The sequence below is a fragment of the Portunus trituberculatus genome, chromosome 50 (genome assembly GCF_017591435.1).
Source record: "Portunus trituberculatus isolate SZX2019 chromosome 50, ASM1759143v1, whole genome shotgun sequence".
Lineage (NCBI taxonomy): Eukaryota > Metazoa > Arthropoda > Malacostraca > Decapoda > Portunidae > Portunus > Portunus trituberculatus.
In genome coordinates, this window is record NC_059304.1 from 4,892,583 (window position 1) to 4,914,345 (window position 21,763).

A 21,763-nucleotide genomic window follows, 5' to 3' on the forward strand; every position below is an offset into this window, starting at 1 on the left:
ATTATTTTCTAATTATTTTTACACCCTTTATACCATCTATACAACATACCACAACACACACACACCAACTACTACCACACACTTAATTGACTACACTACTACTATCTACTAACTCTACTACTACCTACTAACTGTTACTACCTAACTACTACTACCACCACTACTACACACCACCACCACCACCACACACCACCACATCCACACTACATACCACCACCACCACCACTATACAACTACTACTACTATTAGTACTATTGTACAAATACCAATTTCATATCTCTAAACAGAGACATATATTATCTGATACCTTTGTTTAAACTTGCAATCTATTTATTATCTGTTTATTAATAAAATTAAGAAACATTTTAAACACAATTCATTCATGTATAGATAAATTTCATTATACTTAAACAATTGTTAAATATTGTTCTACAAATTTATACTTCATAAATACTAAAATTATTTACTAATTACAACATACACTTATAATCTTCTTAATGCAAAAAACCACTGATAAGGATGAACAATTTATTTCTTTACATACAACAACTGAGACTGAAAGAAATATTTCTTATATGTTACAAATGATACAAACTCAAAATTAATGTAAATGAAATTGTATAAGACACAATTAAAAACTGTTTTCCAGAATGAATAATTTTTACATGTGTTTTCAACTGATATGAATGAATCTGAATAATGATATCTTAACAAGACTAACAATCATAATATAAACTATATATTTATTACACTACCACCTACATAACATTTTTTCAATACACATAAACCAATTATATTAAAATTCATTATACTTCTATTATATACACACTATCATATACTAAATTGTCTTTATCAAAATCAATCATACTACTAAACTACATACTATATATACTACATACTATATATAAACCATCATAATGATTAATACTAACATTAATTGTAAATTATTATATATATATTTAATATTAATATGTAGTATATATAATCTAAATATTTTGTTGACATTTTATTTATTTATATTTATATATGTTAATAATATGAATGTCATAATATCATGTGAATACATCATACATTTACATGTTATATAATATACTATTACATTAATTATTTACATATATCTACTACATATATCATAATAACCAACACAAAACACCACCACCACCACCACCACCACCACATTTCATGATATTATTCTATCTTGCCATACACTAGTCAAATTCTAATCTGTATTTTCTCTTATATTCTACTGGAACCATTTGTTTTAATTTGCTTTTGTTATTATTCATTATGTATTTAATTCTATTTATATCCTTGTTTCAACTATATGAAAATTTATTTTATTCTTTTATGATGATAATGAATTTCTTGAACTTAGAATTTTGTTATGAAATTCATCAACAGATCTATTTATCCTGATATTTCAATTTTGTATTTCATCATATCTTTGTCCATTCATTATCATATCAACATTAGTCACTTCACACACTTGATGTCTTCTTCCTTAATTGTTTCCATTTGATATTTTCTGTTTCATATCACACCTCATCTTTATTTTTGATTTATATTCTTCCTTTAACATAGCATGGATTCTATTTTTGCTAACTATGTTCACATTGTTCCCATTTTTGCTTCTTAATTCATTTTTTTCTTTCCCATTAATTTTTTATATTCTTCCTTTAACCATTTTCTATTCACGTTTAATTTTCTTCATTTCTAAAAATTTTTATTTACCCTTTTCTTCACCCAATTTTCCCTTTTTCCTTATTAAAACTTTTTTTATAAAATTTTTCCTCCCTCTGTCTCTTTTTTTTTCTTTTCAAAATTTTTGGGTATATCTGTTTTTCTTTTTTCCCTTTCCCCAAAGATTTTGTTTTTTTTTTTCCTTTTGTTATTTTATTTTTCTTCATTTTTTTTTTTAAAATTGAGCTGTATTTTTCTTCTTTCTTAAATTACCTTCTTTTTATTTTTTTACTTTTTTTTTGTGTTTACCTAATTTTTTTTTGTTTTTGTATTGTCCCCATTTAATTTTTGTTTTTTTTTCTATGAGGGTTTTTTCCATTCTTCCCTCATTGTCTTCTTTAATTCTTGTCCTTCCTTTTGTCCCACCCAAGGTTTACACCAAGACACTTGTTGATGAGATCACAATCAGCAGGGGAAGGAGACAACAATGAATATAAGGCACCCTGACTATCAACAAAAAAGTAAACATCTTTCCCCAAATGAAGGACAATTTGTAAACCTAGCATGGCATATAGTTCTGCCCTTGTAGAGGACAGGTTGTCAGGAAGCCTCTTGGACACCTCAGTGTCAGTGTATTCAGAGGAAGAGGTGTAGTTGCGGATGAACAGGCCACATCCAGATTTGCTGCCATCCACTGAACCATCACAGTAAACATGTACAGCCTGCACCCTTGGGAAGTTAGATCATTTATGCATAAAAAGATCTTCAAGCTCTCCTCTCCTAGTTATTGTTGATTGATTGATTGATACATTTATTATTGAATTAATAAATAATTACAAAAAAAGGAGGAGGATGGACCTTGCCACCCATGGGCAAAGACTTAAGGTTAAAGTATCAAAAAAATAACACTAGACAGTATACATAACAAGAATACAAGTATTTCATTAAATAAATACAGATATTGCACACCTTATTGCATAAACATCCTACAGTCTGGGCAAACTGAGTATATCCCTGAGAGTGGTTGAGTCTAGGATGGTCAATGAGGCTGTACAAGTCATGCTGACCTTGTGGCCTAAATTTAACAATGAGAGGACATTCCATGATATAGTGACATACAGTGTGCCCCTTTGGTGCACCACACAGCACACACCAGGAGAAGCACTGACTTCCCAAAAGTATTTGTAGCCTAATCTGAACCTCATTGCCACCCTGTCATGTGATGCAGTGTGTCTCCCGTAGGTGTGTGTAGGCACAGTTCTGGGAGACGCGTGCATAGTGAAGACTAGACTGCTACTGCCCCTATGGCAACAAAGCTCCAACTGATCACTAATGCTACTATGTACAAAGTCCTTAATGCTACTTTTAACATAACCCAGAGTGTACTCAGTGCCAGGGTCCACTGTATCATCTTGTAGGGCACACTGAGCAAGGTGGTCTGCTTTTTCATTTAGCGGGATACCCACCCACATGAGGGTATCCAGATGAAATGGACCGTGGCACCAGCACCTTCTAGGGTGTGGATGAGATCTAGACACTTATTAACTAGATCACAGTCCATGGGGAGGTGGATTGAAGGGCATACAGTGCAGCCTGACTGTCAATAAATAAATATACGTACATTCTTTTGGAGAGGCGCCACAATGTGGAGCACCTCCAGTCAAAAGAAGGCAGGCAGGAGGGGATAGGGGGAGTGTGTGGCGTGAGGATAACAAGCAGTTAGCAGCCTCTTGTTCCATGTCCCTGTGCGAAAGTATGGCAAGAAAACAAATCGAGTGCGGTATATAATTAATCTCCCACCAATCTCATCTCTTTCTTAGCGCTGAAATGTGTCTCAGTGAGCACAAAGTTAGTGTGATCTTATAGTGTGGTGTGGATGTGAGGGCGTGAGGTGGGAGTGTGTCAGCCAAAGGAAGGGCAGCACATTCGAAGACAGCCGAGGTGATCCCACACCAGCTGAAGAAATCCTCGGCCTTTAGTCTTATGGCGGCGGGCGAGTGCGGTTCCTTGTGTTTGCGTGCGTGGCGTCGCGGTTAGTGTAGAGATAATAGTGTGCGTTAGTTTATCTTATTGAATGCGTCTTCCTCGCGTTGGATTTGGTAAGTTGAGGTTGTTATTTAAGCTTCAATATAATAACTGCAATAAAGTACTAAGTCGCTACTAAGCATTAACCTGAACCACGTGACTCCTATACTGATCTCCGTTAATAATGAAATACTAGCTTTGATAACCACACCACACTAACTCCCTCCTTCTCCTCTTTACAGGTGAGTACCCGTATCACAGGTCACACCGTGGGACTGACACCGCTGGAGCAACCCTTCGAAATAAAGTAAAGTACAAATTACGGTTTGCTAGGCGTTAGGTGTTAGGCATCGGGCGATAGGCGGCGCGGCTAACCATTCTCTTCCAGGTACAAACTAACCTTCTCTTCCAGGTACATGTTAATTATCTAGTCTTCCCCAGTAATGCCCTGGTTAGCGCACCTTGGCGGCGATCCAGGAGCCTCGTGCTGGTGGTGGTGGTGGCGGCGTGGCAGGCTGGCAGGCTGGCTGTGGCGGGCGTGCACATGCTATCATATAGTATGGATGGAAGTATGCAAACCTCGCAATGAAGATGGAAAAGGTGAAGAAATGGTTCTATCTTGACTTTTGTGTGTGTGTGTGTGTGTGTGTGTGTGTGTGTAGGTAAGATTATTGTTTAATTTTTTACAGGTCTAATCAATACCTATTTCTTATAGGTCAAACTATCCCATGCAGGTCAAACTAACCATTTATATTGTTCTCTAAAAGACCAAACTTTTTTTTTTTTTTTTTAAGTAGGACAAACTGTAATCTTTCTCTTTTTCTCTTTCAGGTCAAACTAATCTTTTTTTTTTTGTGCAGCTCAAAGTAATCTCTCTCTCTCTCTCTCTCTCTCTCTCTCTCTCTCTCTCTCTCTCTCTCTCTCTCTCTCTCTCTCTCTCTCTCTCTCTCTCTATTTCTATCATCTCGATTCTTATTTAGTGTATATATTTTCTCTCTATACCTTCTATATTCTCTTTACTTGCATCTATCTTGTTTCTATTGACATTTCTCACTAGTGTTCTGAATCTCATATTCCTTTGTTTTAATACAGTAACATGAACAAGGTTGTGAATGTTCGGGTGTGGTGTGGATGAGCAAGCCAGCGAGCAAGCTGGCATGAGGAGCCGAGCGGGGGAGGCAGCTCAGCATGTGTAGGCTATGTGAGGCTAGCCAAGATGTATGAATATTGTACTGTACTTATGCTATGGAATGGTTTTGTTACTGTAAAGCATATTTAAGAAAAATAAAAATATGGCTGATTTCCTTGTGTATAAGTTTCCGGTGTATGCGAGTGTGTGTAACTGTGTATGGCGTGTGGATGGTTGAGCGAGGGTGTGGGTGCAGGCTGCAGACTGAGGCACATGACGTGGAGCCTGTGGTGACCGGTGACTGGTTCACTCTGGTATTTACACGACTGCCGAGGGAATAATACATAAAGTTCAGTCTTAGGCGCTCACGAGGGAATATACTTTAGCACTCCCGAGAGAATATACATACTGTAAGGTTCAGTCTAGCCAAGTTAGTTATTAAAGATCTAATCGGACACCGGAATTCTGTTTCAAGGTAAGAAGGACTGCTAATCAAGTCATTTTACATTGTTGTGCTTCAAAACGATAAAATTCATAAAAAGAAAAACAAGTCTATATAGAGAAACCAAAGTAAAAGTAGTTTTCAGCTTTTTTTTCCACCAAAATACAGAAATGCATACAAAACGCATGAATACAGACTATTTGTTTAAGGAACTGAAATATGTCAAAATTTGGTTATTTTAATGTTTTCCAGCATTTTATGCACCAAAACTCAGAAAGGCAAACAAACCACTATATTTGGTAAAAGGTCGCATTATGTGATTTTAAGTTTTATGAAAAAAAACTCATAATTTTTTTCATAAAACACCTTAAAAACACAAATAAGAGTTTTTTTTTTTTTACAAATATAGTGTTTTGCCTGCATTTTTGAGTTTTGGTGCATAAAATGCTGGAAAACACCAAAATAACCAATTTTTGACATTTGAGTTCCTTAAACAAACAGTGTGTAATCATGCGTTTTGCCTGCATTTCTGTGTTTTGGTGCAAAAAAAGCTGAAAACTACAAAAATAACACGTTTTTCTTACTTTTATTTTGGTTTCTTTATAGTGTGTGTGTGTGTGTGTGTGTAATTCACTGTTTGATCTGCTGCAGTCTCTGACGAGACAGCCAGACGTTACCCTACGGAACGAGCTCAGAGCTCATTGTTTCCGATCTTGGGATAGGTCTGAGACCAGGCACACACCACACACCGGGACAACAAGGTCACAACTCCTCGATTTACATCCCGTACCCTACTCACTGCTAGGTGAACAGGGGCTACACGTGAAAGGAGACACACCCAAATATCTCCACCCGGCCGGGGAATCGAACCCCGGTCATCTGGCTTGTGAAGCCAGCGCTCTAACCACTGAGCTACCGGGCCGTGTGTGTGTGTGTGTGTGTGTGTGTGTGTGTGACTTCGGCGAAGTCACACAGACTCTTAAAGAAGATTATAAGACTATCATGAGATATAAGGAGAATATTGTCAGAAAAATATTCAATCCGCAATTACCTATCACTTTAAATGAGAGAGAGAGAGAGAGAGAGAGAGAGAGAGAGAGAGAGAGAGAGTGTAGGTCTAAGAGGCGCGAGGACTCTGTCACTGGGAGTGTGCGTGGCGGACCATATACCACACACCATACACCACAATTTGGTGTCTTTCACTCTCTCACCACACGCACCACTGTCACCATACACCACAATTTGCTCTCTTTCACTCTGTCACCACACACACCGCTGTCACCATACACCACAATTTGCTCTCTTTCTCTGTCTCCACACACACCACTGTCATCACACACCACACTGCTCTCTTTCCCTCTTTCACCACACACACCATACACCACAATTTGCTCTCTTTCACTCTATCACCACACACACCACTGTCACCACACCATACACCAACTGCTCTCTTCCACTCTTTCACCACACACACACATACACCACAATTTGCTCTCTTTCACTCTATCACCACACACACCACTGTCACCACACCATACACCAACTGCTCTCTTCCACTCTATCACCACACACACCAGTCACCACACACCATACACCACACTGCTCTCTACCACTCTATCACCACACACACTACACACATTTTGTATTTTTTTTTTTTTTTTTTTTTTTAGTTATTATTTGTTTGTGTTCCTTTTTATTTGTTTTGAATGTTGTGATTTGTAATGTCGATATTTTGTCACTCATCTCTCACTGTTTAGCATGTTTGTTTTTAATGATTGTTATTTTTTTTTTTTTTTTGTGTATTTTTTAATTAGATTTATATATTGTGTGTTGTGAATGCTGAGTTTTGGTAATGTCGACATTTTAAAGCTCCTCCCCACGGCTGCTTGTATCTTCAAATAGATTAAAACCATAAAAACATTGAGTATTCCACACATAATTCCCAGATAACTTTCAAATACTGAGAATTTAACACAAGCAAGGACATAGTATTGGAATTTATTGTGTTGTGAATGCTGAGTTTAGTAATGTCGACATTTTGAAGCTCCCACGGCAACTTGTATCCTTAAATAAACTAAAACCATAATAACACTAAATATTTCACACATAATTCCGTGATACTTTTCCAACACTGAGAATTTAACACATACAAGGACATAGTATTGGAATTTATAGCGGGCAAGGAGAAGAGAGTGAATTCCTTGAGAGAGCCACAGTTGATGATGGCGTCGGTACCTGCCGCCAAGAGACACGGTTGACCTAACTGGAGTGCCGTTATATTTTCAGCCTGTATAGAGGTGACAGTGCCGTGACAGAGGTGGTGGAGGTTATTAATGCACCAAGGAACAGGTGTGTAAGGTGTGGCAGTGGTGTTGATAAGGGATTAGTGTGTAAGGAAGGAAAGAATTGTGGTGGGCCGAGTGCACAACAAACAGTGGTGATGGCCGTGTGGTGTTGCTTATACACCCCATAAACACCCCGCAACACATCCACAACATGCCCATTTACACCCAAACACACAAAGTGAAGTGATGACATTCCCGACAGCACCAGCGGCAAGACAAGAGACCAATGCAACTCTTCACCACGACTCTCCACAACGCCTCACCATCATTTATTTCAGGTATTTCTAAGGCCACTCTCTTATTTGTAGGTTTTCTTTGCATATGAGAGTGAAAACAGTGCCCAAATGTTGAAAAGGTGATGGGTATAACGAGCAGTTGTCAGTATTACCAGGTATTATTTGCTTCTTTGACTCACCGTAAGCCAAACATGTGTCAGAATGCAGGCATTACAGTACCGTTGCATGTTCCCTGGGCAAGTTTTGCCGATGGGGCTTAATTATGTTGTGGTGAGATAATAAATGCAACATAAGGATTATGGAGTCCGCGCTGCAGTGTTCCCGGATGTTACCTCCCGCCCGGCCCCGTCCCCCCCCGAGCTCCTCCCTGTCCCCCTTGGCAACCTGCGGGTTCTAATACTTTTTTTGATATATTCTCTAAAAATAATATTACGCTTCCATGATGTGTTTTATGGTTTCTCTAAATATTTCGTTGTGTTTGAAGTGTGTTCCGCGCCTGTGTTCGGTAAATATGTGGCGTTTAGTGGTGTTTTATAGCTTAAATATGAGCTGCCATAACCTTCAAAATTTCCCATCTCTCAATTTCATTTTTTAAATTTTGAGGTGTAACTGGGCCTTTATGGTATCAAAAAATTGTGTGTACTTTTTTAAGCGTGAAATCAATCCATTGAGTGAAATATGTGGACTTTGAAGTGGTGTTTTGTCCCGTTTAACGTAAGTTTTATTTTTTAGATTTTATTTGTTTACGTTTCTGTTTGACGGTCAAACTCGTTGTAGAATGCCTTAAAAGAAAGCTCAGTCTCTGTAGAATGTGTTAGAATATTCGCCAAGTGAAAATAGGTTGACTTTACAAGAGTTTCTGATGAGTTTAGAGTTTAATGGTTTTGTTTTACATAAATGCTTTTCACTCGTTCACTTCTGGTTCTAGGTCAGTGTTGGATGCCTGAGAAGAGAGTTTACATTGTCTAATATTTTTCGAAAGAAATATAAAGTCGAAATGGCTGGACGTTTTGGCAGCGTTATAAGTGGAAATGTTTATATACATTTCATATACTTAATTTAGACAGTTTTTTTAAAACTAGTTAAGCAGGAGATGTTTTGACGTTTTGGATATTAATTAAATTATCTATCAAGTCATAAAAGAGTAAGCATTCGGCCTTGGCTTCGTTTTTTCTTGAAGTCATTTTTAGAATTATTTACGTAATTCAGCCAAGTCACCACTGTTCCCGCGCTCTTGATGACGTCACAGCCAAGGGGGTGACTCAGGCCGGTGTCCCTCCCTCCCTCCCTACCGCCCAGTTCGTCGATATTTTGCCTTATATCTAGTGATTTCTACGTGTTTTTCCGTGTTTCTTGGCTCAGGTGTGTAGATATTAGTAGCAGAAGGAACAAGGAAGGAGAAATAAAAGAGTATGAGGAGGAAGGAAGGAGAAAGGGAGGAATAAGTGGAGGAGCAGACAAGCCACAATAGGTGCTCTCCCTACACTTCCTCAATATTTTGCCTAATATCTCGTGTTTTCTAAGTGTTTTGATGTGTTTCTAGGCTCAGGCGTGTAGATGGGAGCAGTAGAAGAAAGAAAAAAAGGAAGAAGAAAGGAAAATGGAAGTGGAAGAAGAGGAGGAGCCAAACCACAATATTTAGGTAAGTCCCCTTTTTAATGTTACCGTTCTTTATAAGGCCTTTTGGTGTTTTTGGGTTATATCTGAAGTATTTTGAGTGTGTTTGGTAGTGTTGCAGGGTGTTTTGAGTGTATTTTGTGTGTTTTCAGTGTGTGTTAGATGTTTTTAGGTATATTTTACATATCTTGAGTGTGGTGTAGTTGGGTGTTTGAATAAATGAGTGTGTTCTGAGTGCGGTTAGGGGAATTTTGAGGTGTTGCATGGTGTATTGAGTGTGTTTTAGGTTAGTTTTAAGGGTTCTAAGTGGTCTGTGCGTGTGTGGGGATGATTTTGGTGTGTGGTGAGTATTTTAAGTGGTCTGTGTGTATGTGTGTGTGTGTGTATGGAGTGTGTGGGTATGATTTTGATGTGTGCTGTGTGTTTTAAGTGGTCTGTGCAGATGTTTGGAGTGTGTGGGTATGATTTTGGTTTGTGCTGAGTGTTTTAAGTGGTCTGTGCATGTGTGTGGAGTGTCTTGTGAGTGTTAGGGTATGATATTGGTGTGTGCTGGGTGTTTTTAAGTGGTCTGTGCATGTGTGTGGAGTGTCTTGGGAGTGTGTGGGGATGATTTTGGTTTGTGCATGATTTCAGGGCACTGTCCCCAAGAAACCGTCCAGTGCGTTCGCCTCAATTCCCGGCCTCCCCTTCGCAGCTCCTCCACCCGCCTGATTTGACGTCACATAAAATGACAAATGTATGGTATATAATTTTGTTTGTGCGTAGGGGTTCCTTGAGACGTGTCATGTATTTGAAGGGTTATGCAAGGGTAAAAAGGTTGGGAAACGCGGCCTTATTTGTTACCATATTTTCTTTCTTTCTCTCTCTCTCTCTCTCTCTCTCTCTCTCTCTCTCTCTCTCTCTCTCTCTCTCTCTCTCTCTCTCTCTCTCTCTCCAAACATTACCAGGTGGTGTGACTTTATTTATTTATTTTTTTTCTTACTTTTGAAAAATCTCAGCCTTTTTACTAACCTAACCTAATGTAGCACCCCATAACCACTCCCTCTCACTCCCTGGCAGGTCCAAACACTCTGTACCAAACTGACATCATATTTTTTTTCAGCTTTTTTTTTTTTTTTTTTTTTTTTTTTTTATGTATATTTATTTTTTTCCTCTTTTTTCAATAATTCCCCACCCATCCTAGCCTAACCTAGTGCAACAACCCCAGTACTATTACCTCCTTCTCTCTGCAGTTCCAGTCATGTTTTTAATGATTTTTTAATATTTTTCTTGTTTTCTCGTACTATTTCAGGAATTTAAGGGCATGCTGTGATCCAGATTTGAAAAATTTATTTTAAAAGAAGTTATAGAATTTATGACCTGAAATATTTAGGATATTGTAAGCTATTGGTTGTCTTTGAAGTATTTACCTTGTTGTATTGATATGATAATCCAAATATCTTACTTATGTGTTTTTAGGGGTTCAGATTTTCCTGTATAATCTTTAGTCTTCATTATTTTTTCCTCTCCCATCAAATAGTTCCATACCGGTCTTCTCTTACTCTTTCCTAGTTCAATTACATGACATTTGTTGACACTAAACTCCAATTTCCACTTGTTGCTCCACTCATAGATCTTGTTTATATCTTTCTGTAACAGCAAACAGTCCTCCCTGGTTTTGATAACTCTTAGCAGCTTTGCATCATCACCAAACATATTAATATAACTGATTACCCTAATGTGAATGTCGTTTACATAAATCTGAAACATAATGGGCCATGGCTAACACTGACCCTTGTGGCACCCCAAGATGAGTAAGTATCTCTGATCACAGTTCTCATTTCCCTATCCTTCAAATAATCTCTTGTCCATTGGAGCAAGGTTCCTCACAGTCCTTCTATGTTCTCTAGTTTCCAAAGTAGTCTTCCATGCGGGACTTTATCAAAAGGCTTTTTTATGTCCAGGTATTCTGTGTCCACTATATGTCTCTGCTTTCCAGTCCTTCTGTAACTCTCGAGTAGAAGCTTAATAAGTTTGATACACATGACTTCCGTGTCCTGAACCCAAATTGTCTTTTCAATATGACTTGTTCTTCTTCCAGATGTTTAACCCATTTTTCTTTGATAATGATTTCACACAACTTCCCCAAAACACTTCTAAGTGACACTGGTCTGTAGGTTAGTGGTTAAGTTGCCTTTCCTCTTTTAAATATCAGTATTACATTAGCTCTCTTCCATTCTAGTGGAACTTTCCCTTCATTTAGTGAACTTGTAATTACTTCCCAAATTGGTGTGTGTGTGTGTGTGTGTGTGTGTGTGTGTGTGTGTGTGTGTGTGTGTGTTTGTGTATTTACCTAGTTGTAGTTTTACAGGACCTGGGCTTTATGCTGGTGTGGCCCTGTCTCCATATCTACACTTATCCAATTTTTCTTTAAAACTATGCACACTCATTGCTGACACCACTTCTTCACCCAAACTGTTCCACGTCTCAACACATCTTTGCGGGAAACTCAATTTTTTAACATCTTTCAGGCATCTTCCCTTCCTCAGCTTTTTACTATGCGATCTTGTTGTTTGAATGTCATATTTTTCTCTCAGTCTAACCTAACCTTGTAATTTTATTTATTTATTGATTTATTTTTAACTAACCTAACCAAACATTTGCAGGTCCGCAGAAAACGACACGCCGATTTATTTGAAGTGAAGGACAGAGATTAAAACGGCCTTGAAAAAAACCATACCTGTTTTGTCCACCGCCATCACCACCTTCTCCCAGATCAAGGACAAACTGTATTACAGACTCACACATAAGGAAGAGGTGCGTGTGAGTGTGTTTGGGTGTGTTTGGATGCGTTTGGGTGTGTTTTGGGTCTGTTTGGGTGTGTTTTGAGGTGTTTAGAGTGTGTTTGGTATGTTTTGGGGTTCTTGGGTGCATTTGAGGTGTGTTTTGGATGTGTTTTGAGTTTGTTTAGATGTGTTTTGGCATGTTTGGGTGTGTTTCAGTGTGTTTGGGTGTGTTTGAGTGTGTTTGGGTGTGTTTTGAGTGTGTTTCATGTGTTTTTGATACATTTGAATGTGTTTTTGGATATTATAAGTGTTTGGGTGCAATTTTGGGTGTGCTTCAGCGTGTGTTATGATGCTAATGTATTTTAAGCTATCCTGCCACCCAAGACACTCTCTCTCTCTCTCTCTCTCTCTCTCTCTCTCTCTCTCTCTCTCTCTCTCTCTCTCTCTCTCTCTCTCTCTCTCTCTCTCTCTCTCTCTCTCTCTCTCTCTCTCTCTTTTTCGTGGTGACAACACGTACCTGCGCTTGGCTCCTGATCGACTGCTTACCATACCACCTGTACATTTTTTTTACCAGCCAGTTTTTCATACTGGCTGCTCCAGGTATGCACCAACTCTGATGCTATAGCCATGACAGTATAAAAAGCCAGTAAATGGAGGAAAACAACTGAAAATATGTGGTAAACCGTACCTCTACTAGCCCTACACTGACGTAATCGCAATAACAACTGTCCGCTTCATCACACTCCCACAAGTTTTAGTTGATATAGACAGTGTTGTGGCATTTTTCTGCTGTGTATTGATATCCTACAGCACAAGATTTCAAGATGACTAGGACAAGGACACAGCAGAGCCAGGCAACTGGACGGAGTGCTCAACAAGAGAAGTCCTCCACACCTGTACCTGACCAGGCAGAGGAGCAGGACACACCAATGACCGCTGCACAAACTACAACACAAAATCTACCAATACCTCAGAAAACCCCCTTCCACACCAGTGCTACACCTTCTGACATCTTGGACCTAATCACTGATGAAACTGAAACCATCTCAGAGGAAGGTAAAATTATTGTCAATACTATTATCAAGGCAATGCAGCTAATAAATAATCAGAAAGATGAAAAAATTTCCCAACTTGAAAGTCATGTTAAACAACTTGAAAATAGGGTAACAGAACTTGAGAATCAAGTGGATGAAGTTAATCAATATGAGAAAAGGGACACTGTCATTATTAATTAGTGGTCCTGATCTACCAAAGGAACAGCAAAATGAAAATTGTGTAGATGTGGTAGTGAGATCCATCAGAGATAAACTTTGCATAAATATAAATAACACTGACATTAATGTTGCCCATAGACTAGGCGCAAAGAAATCACAGAATGATTCCAGGCCAATCATTGTCAAACTCCAGAGCAGACAAACAAAATACACTATTATGAATGCATGTATAACAGTTAAGCCTGAGCTATATATTAATGAAAGCTTAACCACAAAACGCCGATCATTATTCAAGATAATATGGGATATAAGGAAACAACACAGAGATAAATTTCAACAATGTTATACAAATGATGGGAAAATTGTTGTGAAATTAAAGCACTCTCAACGGAAACACATAATCACAAATGATGTAGGTCTTACACATTTTCTTGATAGTTATCCACTACTAAAAACATCTCCGTACCCACAGGTGTAAACCTTGCAACTGTAGCTACCCTAACTTCACAACTATAATTTGCATCAGTGTCCTATGTTGTTTTATTTTACTAATACTATTTTTCTATTTGTTACAGCTCCTTGTAATGGATTCAGTGTAACAAATATTATTATTGCCTATCATTATTACATATATAATTACATGTACTACTATTGCTACTACTACCACTACCAGTGTCCTATGCTGTTTTGCTTAACTAATATTATTTATTAGTTTTTGTTACAGCTCCTTCTATTAGTTTGTGTAACAAATGTTGTTATTGCTACCATTATTACATATATGATTACATGCACTACTATTGCTACTACTACCACTGCCAGTGTTCTATGCTGTTTTCTTTAACTAATAGTTAATATTATTTATATTATTTATTACAGCTCCATTTATTAGTTTCAGTGTCACAAATATTATTATTGCTACCATTATTACATACATTATTGCATATACTACTATTGCTACTACTTCCACTACCAGAGTCCTATGCTGTTTTGCTTAACTAATACTACTCTTTCATTTGTTACAGTTCCTCTTATTAGTTTCAGTCTAACATTTTTTTTTTTTTTTTTTTTTTTTTTACTACCATTAATACATGCACTATTACATATACTTCTATTACTACTACTACCACTACCACCATTCCACTTCTATTTTATCACTATTACTACTAGAAACAATATATTTAAAACTATTATTACTTCTCCTGTTATGAATACAACTAGAGGTTCTATATAAAACTAATATTGTTTTTCTTGCTATTACAACAATAACAACAACTACTACTACTACTACTACTACTACTACTACTACTACTACTACTACTACTACTACTACTACTACTACTACCATCATAATGATTAATACTAATAACTAATGTCAATACTAAAGATATCACTATGACACACTACTATTACTACTACCTCTGCTACTACTGCTACTACTACTACTACTACTACTACTACTACTACTACTACTACTACTACTACTACTACTACTACTACTACTACTACTACTACTACTACTACTACTGCTACTGCTGCTGCTACTACTACTACTACTACTACTACTACTACTACTACTACTACTACTACTACTACTACTACATCATAATGATTAATACTAATATTACACTGTACCACTGATTATACTATCATAACTTTTCCAATTTAATATGATTACTTCCTATGAAGTGTAACAGTTTTGTTGTTCTACCATTTATTTCCACTATTTACTATACTGTCCCTAAAATAACTAATGTCAATACTAAAGATATCACTATGACACACTACTATTACTACTACTGCTGCTACTACTACTACTACTACTACTACTACTACTACTACTACTACTACTACTACTACTACTACTACTACTGCTGCTGCTGCTGCTGCTGCTGCTGCTGCTGCTGCTGCTGCTGCTGCTGCTGCTGCTACTGCTGCTGCTGCTACTACTACTACTACTACTGCTGCTACTACTACTACCACTACCACCACCACCACCACCACCACCACCACCACTACTACTACTACTACTACTACTACTACTACTACTACTACTACTACTACTACTACTACCACCACCACCACCACCACCACCACCACCACCACCACCACCACCACCACCACCACCACCACCACCACTACTACTACTACTACTACTACTACTACTACTACTACTACCATCACAATGATAAATACTAGTACTATACTGTATTTCTTCTCTATATTTGCATACCTGGAGAGACCTATTTGGTTTTAATTTGCTTTTGTTTAGTTATTCATTAGTGTACTTAATTACTGATTTATGTCACATTGTTTGCAACATATGGAAAATTTATTTTATTCTTTGTATGATGATAATGAAGTGTTCTCTTTAAACTTAGAATTTAGTGTTATAGAAAAAATTTCAGGTCAACGAGATCCTAATTCTTTATCCTAATATTTCAATTACCTTAACATTATACATATCAACATTAGATCACTTCACAAACACTTTGATGTACTAAAATCTTTCCTTAATTGTTTACCAAAACCACCTGATATAATTGCTGTTACTGAGACATGGCTACAAGAACACACTAAACATCTTTATTTTTTGGATGGTTATGATTCATATCACTTAATAAGAACTGAAAGAGAACATGGAGGATATCTATTTTTGCTAACAATATGTTACAAACAGAATTGTTAAACCCATTTTGCTTCATTAATGTAAACATTGAAATGTGTACTCTTAAACTTACATTAGGAGATTCAAATTATATAATTACTGTTCTTTACAGACCTAAGAGCAAACATGTAGGTGTCAATGAATTTACATCTGATATGAATGATATGCTGAATAATGACATCTTCAGACGTAACAAATCATTAATTATAGGAGACTTTAACATAAATTTATTGGAGCATTCTACCCACATTCCTACAAACTTTTTCCTTAATACCATGCAAACACTAAATTATTTCCCCCCACATATCCAGACCTACACGATTTCCGGATACTCCTGCTCTAGGTCAGCCCTCGCTACTAGATCAAATCTGGTCAAATTTCACACCTCACTCATTCTCAGGGATCCTTCACTGCTGTATATCTGACCACCTTCCCATTTTCATTAATATCAATCAGCAATCTAAACCCAACAAAAAAACAAGAGATAAAATTTAGAAATTTTAATGCCAATAATCATACTCTTTTTACCAATGAGCTACGTAAAATAAACTGGGAAGAACTGCTAACTATGGAAAATACTAACAACAACTTTAATCTATTTTATAAAAAAACTATACGAATGTTATAATCAGAGTTTCCCAATTAAATCTAAATTTGTTACTGATAAAAGACTTAATAATGCCTGGCTTACAAGTGGAATACTAAAGTCCATTAAACATAAATGTAATTTATTTAAAATGTATAAGCTTGGAACAGTATACTAGCTGAGATCCAACATGTTTGTAAAGCTAAACTAGCCTACAAATGAATTATGTATATGAAATTATTAGTTAGTATATATATCTTAACATGTGTATATATTGTATTTATATGTATTTATATGCTCATATATTGTATTTATATGTAAAATTGAATGTCTGTATGTCTGTATACATGATCAAATTGTACATCTCCTATGAATAGTCATCCATTCTTTTTATTGTCTTAAGTAATAAACGAATCTTAATTATCTTTTGTGTAATATATGAATCTAATACTAGGATATTATATATAGTTATAATAATGTCATCATTACAGTAATAGATATTGTTGCCCCAGCCAGATTGTTTAATATTTTTAAGGATATTTTTTTCATGCCTAAAAAGCTATGCTTTATATAGGCCAGCTTTAGCTATATATGTACCTACAGTATATATTTTTACATGAAAGCAAATACATATTTGTATGTTTATATAGCTAATTGCTATAAATCTCTCTCTCTCTCTCCTCTCTCTCTCTCTCTCTCTCTCTCTCTCTCTCTCTCTCTCTCTCTCTCTCTCTCTCTCTCTCTCTCTCTCTCTCTCTCTCTCTCTCTCTCTCTCTCTCTCTCTCTCTCTCTCTCTCTCTAAGAAGGTGTATGTATATGTGCATATGTATGTTTACCTAGTTGTATTTACCTAGTAGTATCGTACAGGGTTCGAGCGGGCCTCGTAGCGTCCTGTCTCCATGTCTCCATTTATCCAATTTCTTCTTTAAAGTTATGCACTTTATGTGGTGTAACACCTTCACCACTCAATGCATTCCATTTCTCCACCGTTCTATGAGGAAAATTATTTTCCAATATCCTTCACACACTGCGTCATCCTGATCTTCTTTACATGTCCTCTTCTCCTTCCATCTTCTGTCACCAGCACCAGGTCTTCCTTGTCTATTTTGTTCAATGCCATTGACTATCTTGTACATTGTTATTAGGTCCCCTCATTCTCTTCTATCTTGTAAGGTTGGCAGTCACATTTCCTTCAGCCATTCTTTGTATATTAGGTCCTTTAGTTCTGGCACCATCTTTTTAGAAATCTTCTGTATCTGTTCTAATCTTCTCATATCCTTTTCAGAACTCGTGGAGACCACACCACAGCTGCATATTCCAGCCATGGGCGTATCATGCTTGTGATGATTTTTTTCATCATAACTCTTAGCAGCTTTGCATCATCAGCAAATAGATTAATATAACTGTTTACCCCATTGTGAATGTCGTTTAAATAAATCTGTAACATAATGGGGGGCTAACACTGACCCTTGTGGCACTGCTGGTTACTTAACCCCAAGATGAGTAAGTATCTCTGATCACAGTTCTCATTTCCCTGTCCTTCAAATAATCCCTTATCCATTCTGATAAGGTTCCTTGCAATCCTCCTTGTTCTCTAGTTTCTAAAGTAATCTTTCATGAGGGGATTTTATCAAAAGCCTTTTTCATGTCCAGGTATACTGTGTCCACCATCCGTCTCTGCTTTCCAGTCCTTCTATAACGCTTGAGTAGAAGCTTAATAAGTTTGATGCACATGACCGTCCTGTCCTGAACCCAAATTGTCTGTTCTATATGACTTTTTCTTCTTCCAGATTTTTAACCCATTTTTCTTTGACAATAATTTGACACAACTTCCCCAAAATGCTTGTAAGTGACGCTGGTCTGTAGTTTAGTGGTTCAGTTGCCTTTCTTCCTTTAGATATTGGTATTACCTTGGCTATCTTCCATTCGAGTGGAACTTTCACTTCATTTAGTGAACTTGTAATTATTTCCTAAATTGGTGTGTGTGTGTGTATTTACCTAGTTGTATTTTACGGGAGGGGAGCCTATGGTGGTGTTGTCCCGTCTCTGTATCTCAGTGTCTAATTTTGTGTTCAAGTGGTGGTGGTGGTGGACTTTCCACACACCATCTCTCTGTCCAGTCTGTTCCATATATCTATCACTCTATGGGGGAAGCTGTAGTTGTCTTTTGTGAGTTTTAGTCTTTAGTTTATTGTTAAGTCCTCGTTTGTTAGTGCATGAATACTTTTTTTCAACCTAACTATTAGTCGTATGTTGTATCTATGGTGGTGTTTGCTTGATTTAGGTTTAACCAATTCTAAAGTGTGCTTATTGTGTTGTACAGTTTTGTGCATGAGAAGTGAATGTTAGGCCCGTACCAAGAGTCACGAAGGTTTTGAGGTTGAGGGTAGAAGGGAAGGTAATGTGGTACTAAGAGTCGCTGTCATTATTGGAACGAAGAGCAGAGGGAAGGTCGAAGGGAAGGCATGGGTGCCCTTGTGTCTTCCACATGACCTTCGAAGAAATATTTCATAATTTTCGTAAGCTGGAGTAACTAACAAATAGTATGAACTAAAATCAACATCAAGTAATATTTTCAATCTCGGAAAACCGATAGTTATGTTTCCACGTAAGTTACTATTCTTTTTATAATAGTGAAGGATCGCCTTAAAATCGCGAGGTGGAAGGACGCAGTGGATCCAGAAAGCTCCCCACCTAGCTGTTTTATGAAGCTTGTTTTCGTTTGTCAGGAAAGTTACACTGTTTATTTCATGGTAATAAATATTTTCTTTAGTGAGCTCATCATCCAAGCCTATTAAAGACCAAATATGTGCTTGGGTTAATGGAGAATAGGAAGTAACTGGTGAACTGCCAACAGACAGAAGGCTGTCAAAGTATGCAAAGAAAAGCCAGTCACAAGGTAAATACTAGCCTGTATAAGCAGGTTTAAAACAAAACCACAAAGATGTATGTAGGGATGTAGACAGAGAATTTCACAAGCACCCCACTTCACACTAACCCAGGACTTCTTATCAAACACACACTCTCTCTCTCTCTCTCTCTCTCTCTCTCTCTCTCTCTCTCTCTCTCTCTCTCTCTCTCTCTCTCTCTCTCTCTCTCTCTCTCTCTCTCTCTCTCTCTCTCTCTCTCTCTCTCTCTCTCTCTCTCTCTCAAACAAAGTGAGTGACATAAGCATTGAGTGCAATAATGTTAAAGCTAAGTCAACAGATAACTTTTCACTGAGTTTGGTGTGATGTGCAAGGATTTAAGTCTAGGTATACTGACAGTATTGTAGGTAGTTCTCAAGATGTATAGTCCTGTATCCAAACTATTTCAGGCCATGATTAATGTAATTCATGATTGACTATACTAATGTGTTAACTATGGAATTTTTAATGATATGCATACAAATTGTGGTCTAGCAGATCCCAAAGAATACAAATTTGTTAACTCTTGTAATGAACTACCACTGCTTCTTGATATGGATTTTGTAAGACAATGATTTCCAAACAAATGATAAATTACCACTTTAGGGATAATGGAAGGATACAGAAAAAAAGAAAGTTAAGAATTTTGGAAATTATGAAAACACTGCAGTCTGTAAAGTTGTTGAATAAACCTGTTATAAATACATAGTGAAATTGAGCAACAACAATAAACATTCAGAACATACATATACAAAACTTGAAAAGAAGAAAAATTATTTAAGTGTGTGGCAAGCCAGGTTTCAATAAGGAATGCTTGAGGACACAGATATTCAATAACTCTGATCACATGTGGGGTTGTTACTCACTACCTGAGCCTGCCTCTTTTTCATATTGTCAGTTTCTCTCTGAGCACCAGCTGATGCTAAAATCTTGAATTTTTATTTAGCTATAAATATCTTAATATTAAAAAATGTTAATGGCATTGAATGACTTGGTGATCGCCTCCCAAGCTAATTTTTTTCAAGTGAAGGCTAGCTGGGTTGGTTGAGCGGTCTTGCAAGTCTTTATTCTCTTTTACAAGATTGAGAATCATTATTCTCTGCTTGTGCGTGAGTGGTTTGGCCCGGTCACAGCTTCTTCCCTCCATTTTTGTAGCGCGCACTGTGGTTTTGTTGTCGTTCGTGGAGCTCCAATCTGGATTACAGTCATACCAATACCAAAACAACTGTTACCAACTCATGATAGCGGCAGACCTCTCGCGGCCCTACCTTCCACGGCGATTCTTGGTAAGGATTGAAGGCAAGGGCGAAGGCTTTGCCTTGCTGGTCGAAGGGAAGGTCCGTGCCTTGGCCTTCGCGACTCTTGGTACGGCCCTTATTACCTTTAGGTTTTCCTATTACACTTGTGTGTAGTTTGTATTGCTTTGCTTTACATTGTTTTTGCTTTGCCTCACTGATTATATTCATATCCTTGACGAAATATACTTTATTGCCAGTCTAACTGGTTTTCATGAATGGAAAGACAATGGTATGATTTTTTTTTTTCTGAATTGAAACATGTTTGTTTGCATTGATGTAGGATACCTAGCTATGTGTTAAAATGCTTAATGTATATTTGACTTGCTTGTGTGACGTCTCTGCTTTCCATACTCTTTCATGATATTTTGGCTGTAGCTAGGGCTTACAAACATGTGGGTATTCCCACAAAACCACTACCTGCTTCTAGGTGCTTAAACATGCATCTTTTATTTTGTAACTTTGAATGGTGATATGCTTATTGTGTTAGTTTCAACGCTGATATATAATGCTAATAATGTCTGAGGTCTGTGGTAATGGTGTATGCTCTGTTGTGGCATCTTGCATAGTTGATGTGATCAACTATGTAGCTTTTGTCTGCATGTACACCAATTTACTTTTCTCTATATATACCTTACTTCTTTTTCTTGTTACATTTATTGTGTATGCTTCAAAAAACTGAAATTCACTCAACATGCTGTGTTCCATTATAATCATTAGTGACTCAAGTATTTTGTGTTCTGTGAAACTAAGCCCCTCCTACACCATTATCCTGATAATTACTCAAATGTCAATATTTTGCTGCTTAACTTTTTAAGTTTTTTCAAAGTAATCCCTTTGGAAGAGAATTAAGGGTTA

General features: G+C 37.1%; 1 protein-coding gene and 3 long non-coding RNA genes across 4 annotated transcripts; all 4 read left to right on the forward strand.

Moving 5' to 3' along the window:
- Window positions 1-4,015: 4,015 nt before the first annotated feature.
- LOC123499858 lies at window positions 4,016-5,375 on the forward strand. The gene is made up of 2 exons (XR_006673138.1): window positions 4,016-4,305; window positions 4,798-5,375. It is a non-coding gene; the product is annotated as an uncharacterized LOC123499858 (long non-coding RNA).
- A 1,971-nt stretch (window positions 5,376-7,346) lies between these two features.
- LOC123499852 lies at window positions 7,347-9,433 on the forward strand. The gene is made up of 2 exons (XR_006673133.1): window positions 7,347-7,899; window positions 9,401-9,433. It is a non-coding gene; the product is annotated as an uncharacterized LOC123499852 (long non-coding RNA).
- Window positions 9,434-9,445: 12 nt separating this feature from the next.
- Window positions 9,446-12,386, forward strand: LOC123499847. The gene is made up of 3 exons (XR_006673128.1): window positions 9,446-9,499; window positions 10,108-10,210; window positions 12,120-12,386. It is a non-coding gene; the product is annotated as an uncharacterized LOC123499847 (long non-coding RNA).
- A 24-nt stretch (window positions 12,387-12,410) lies between these two features.
- Window positions 12,411-14,972, forward strand: LOC123499841. Its single transcript, XM_045248384.1, has 2 exons — window positions 12,411-13,295; window positions 14,029-14,972. Exons 1-2 carry the CDS (start codon window positions 13,064-13,066, stop codon window positions 14,163-14,165), a joined length of 369 nt encoding a protein of 122 aa, XP_045104319.1. The 5' UTR covers window positions 12,411-13,063; the 3' UTR covers window positions 14,166-14,972.
- The last annotated feature ends 6,791 nt before the right edge of the window (window positions 14,973-21,763 follow it).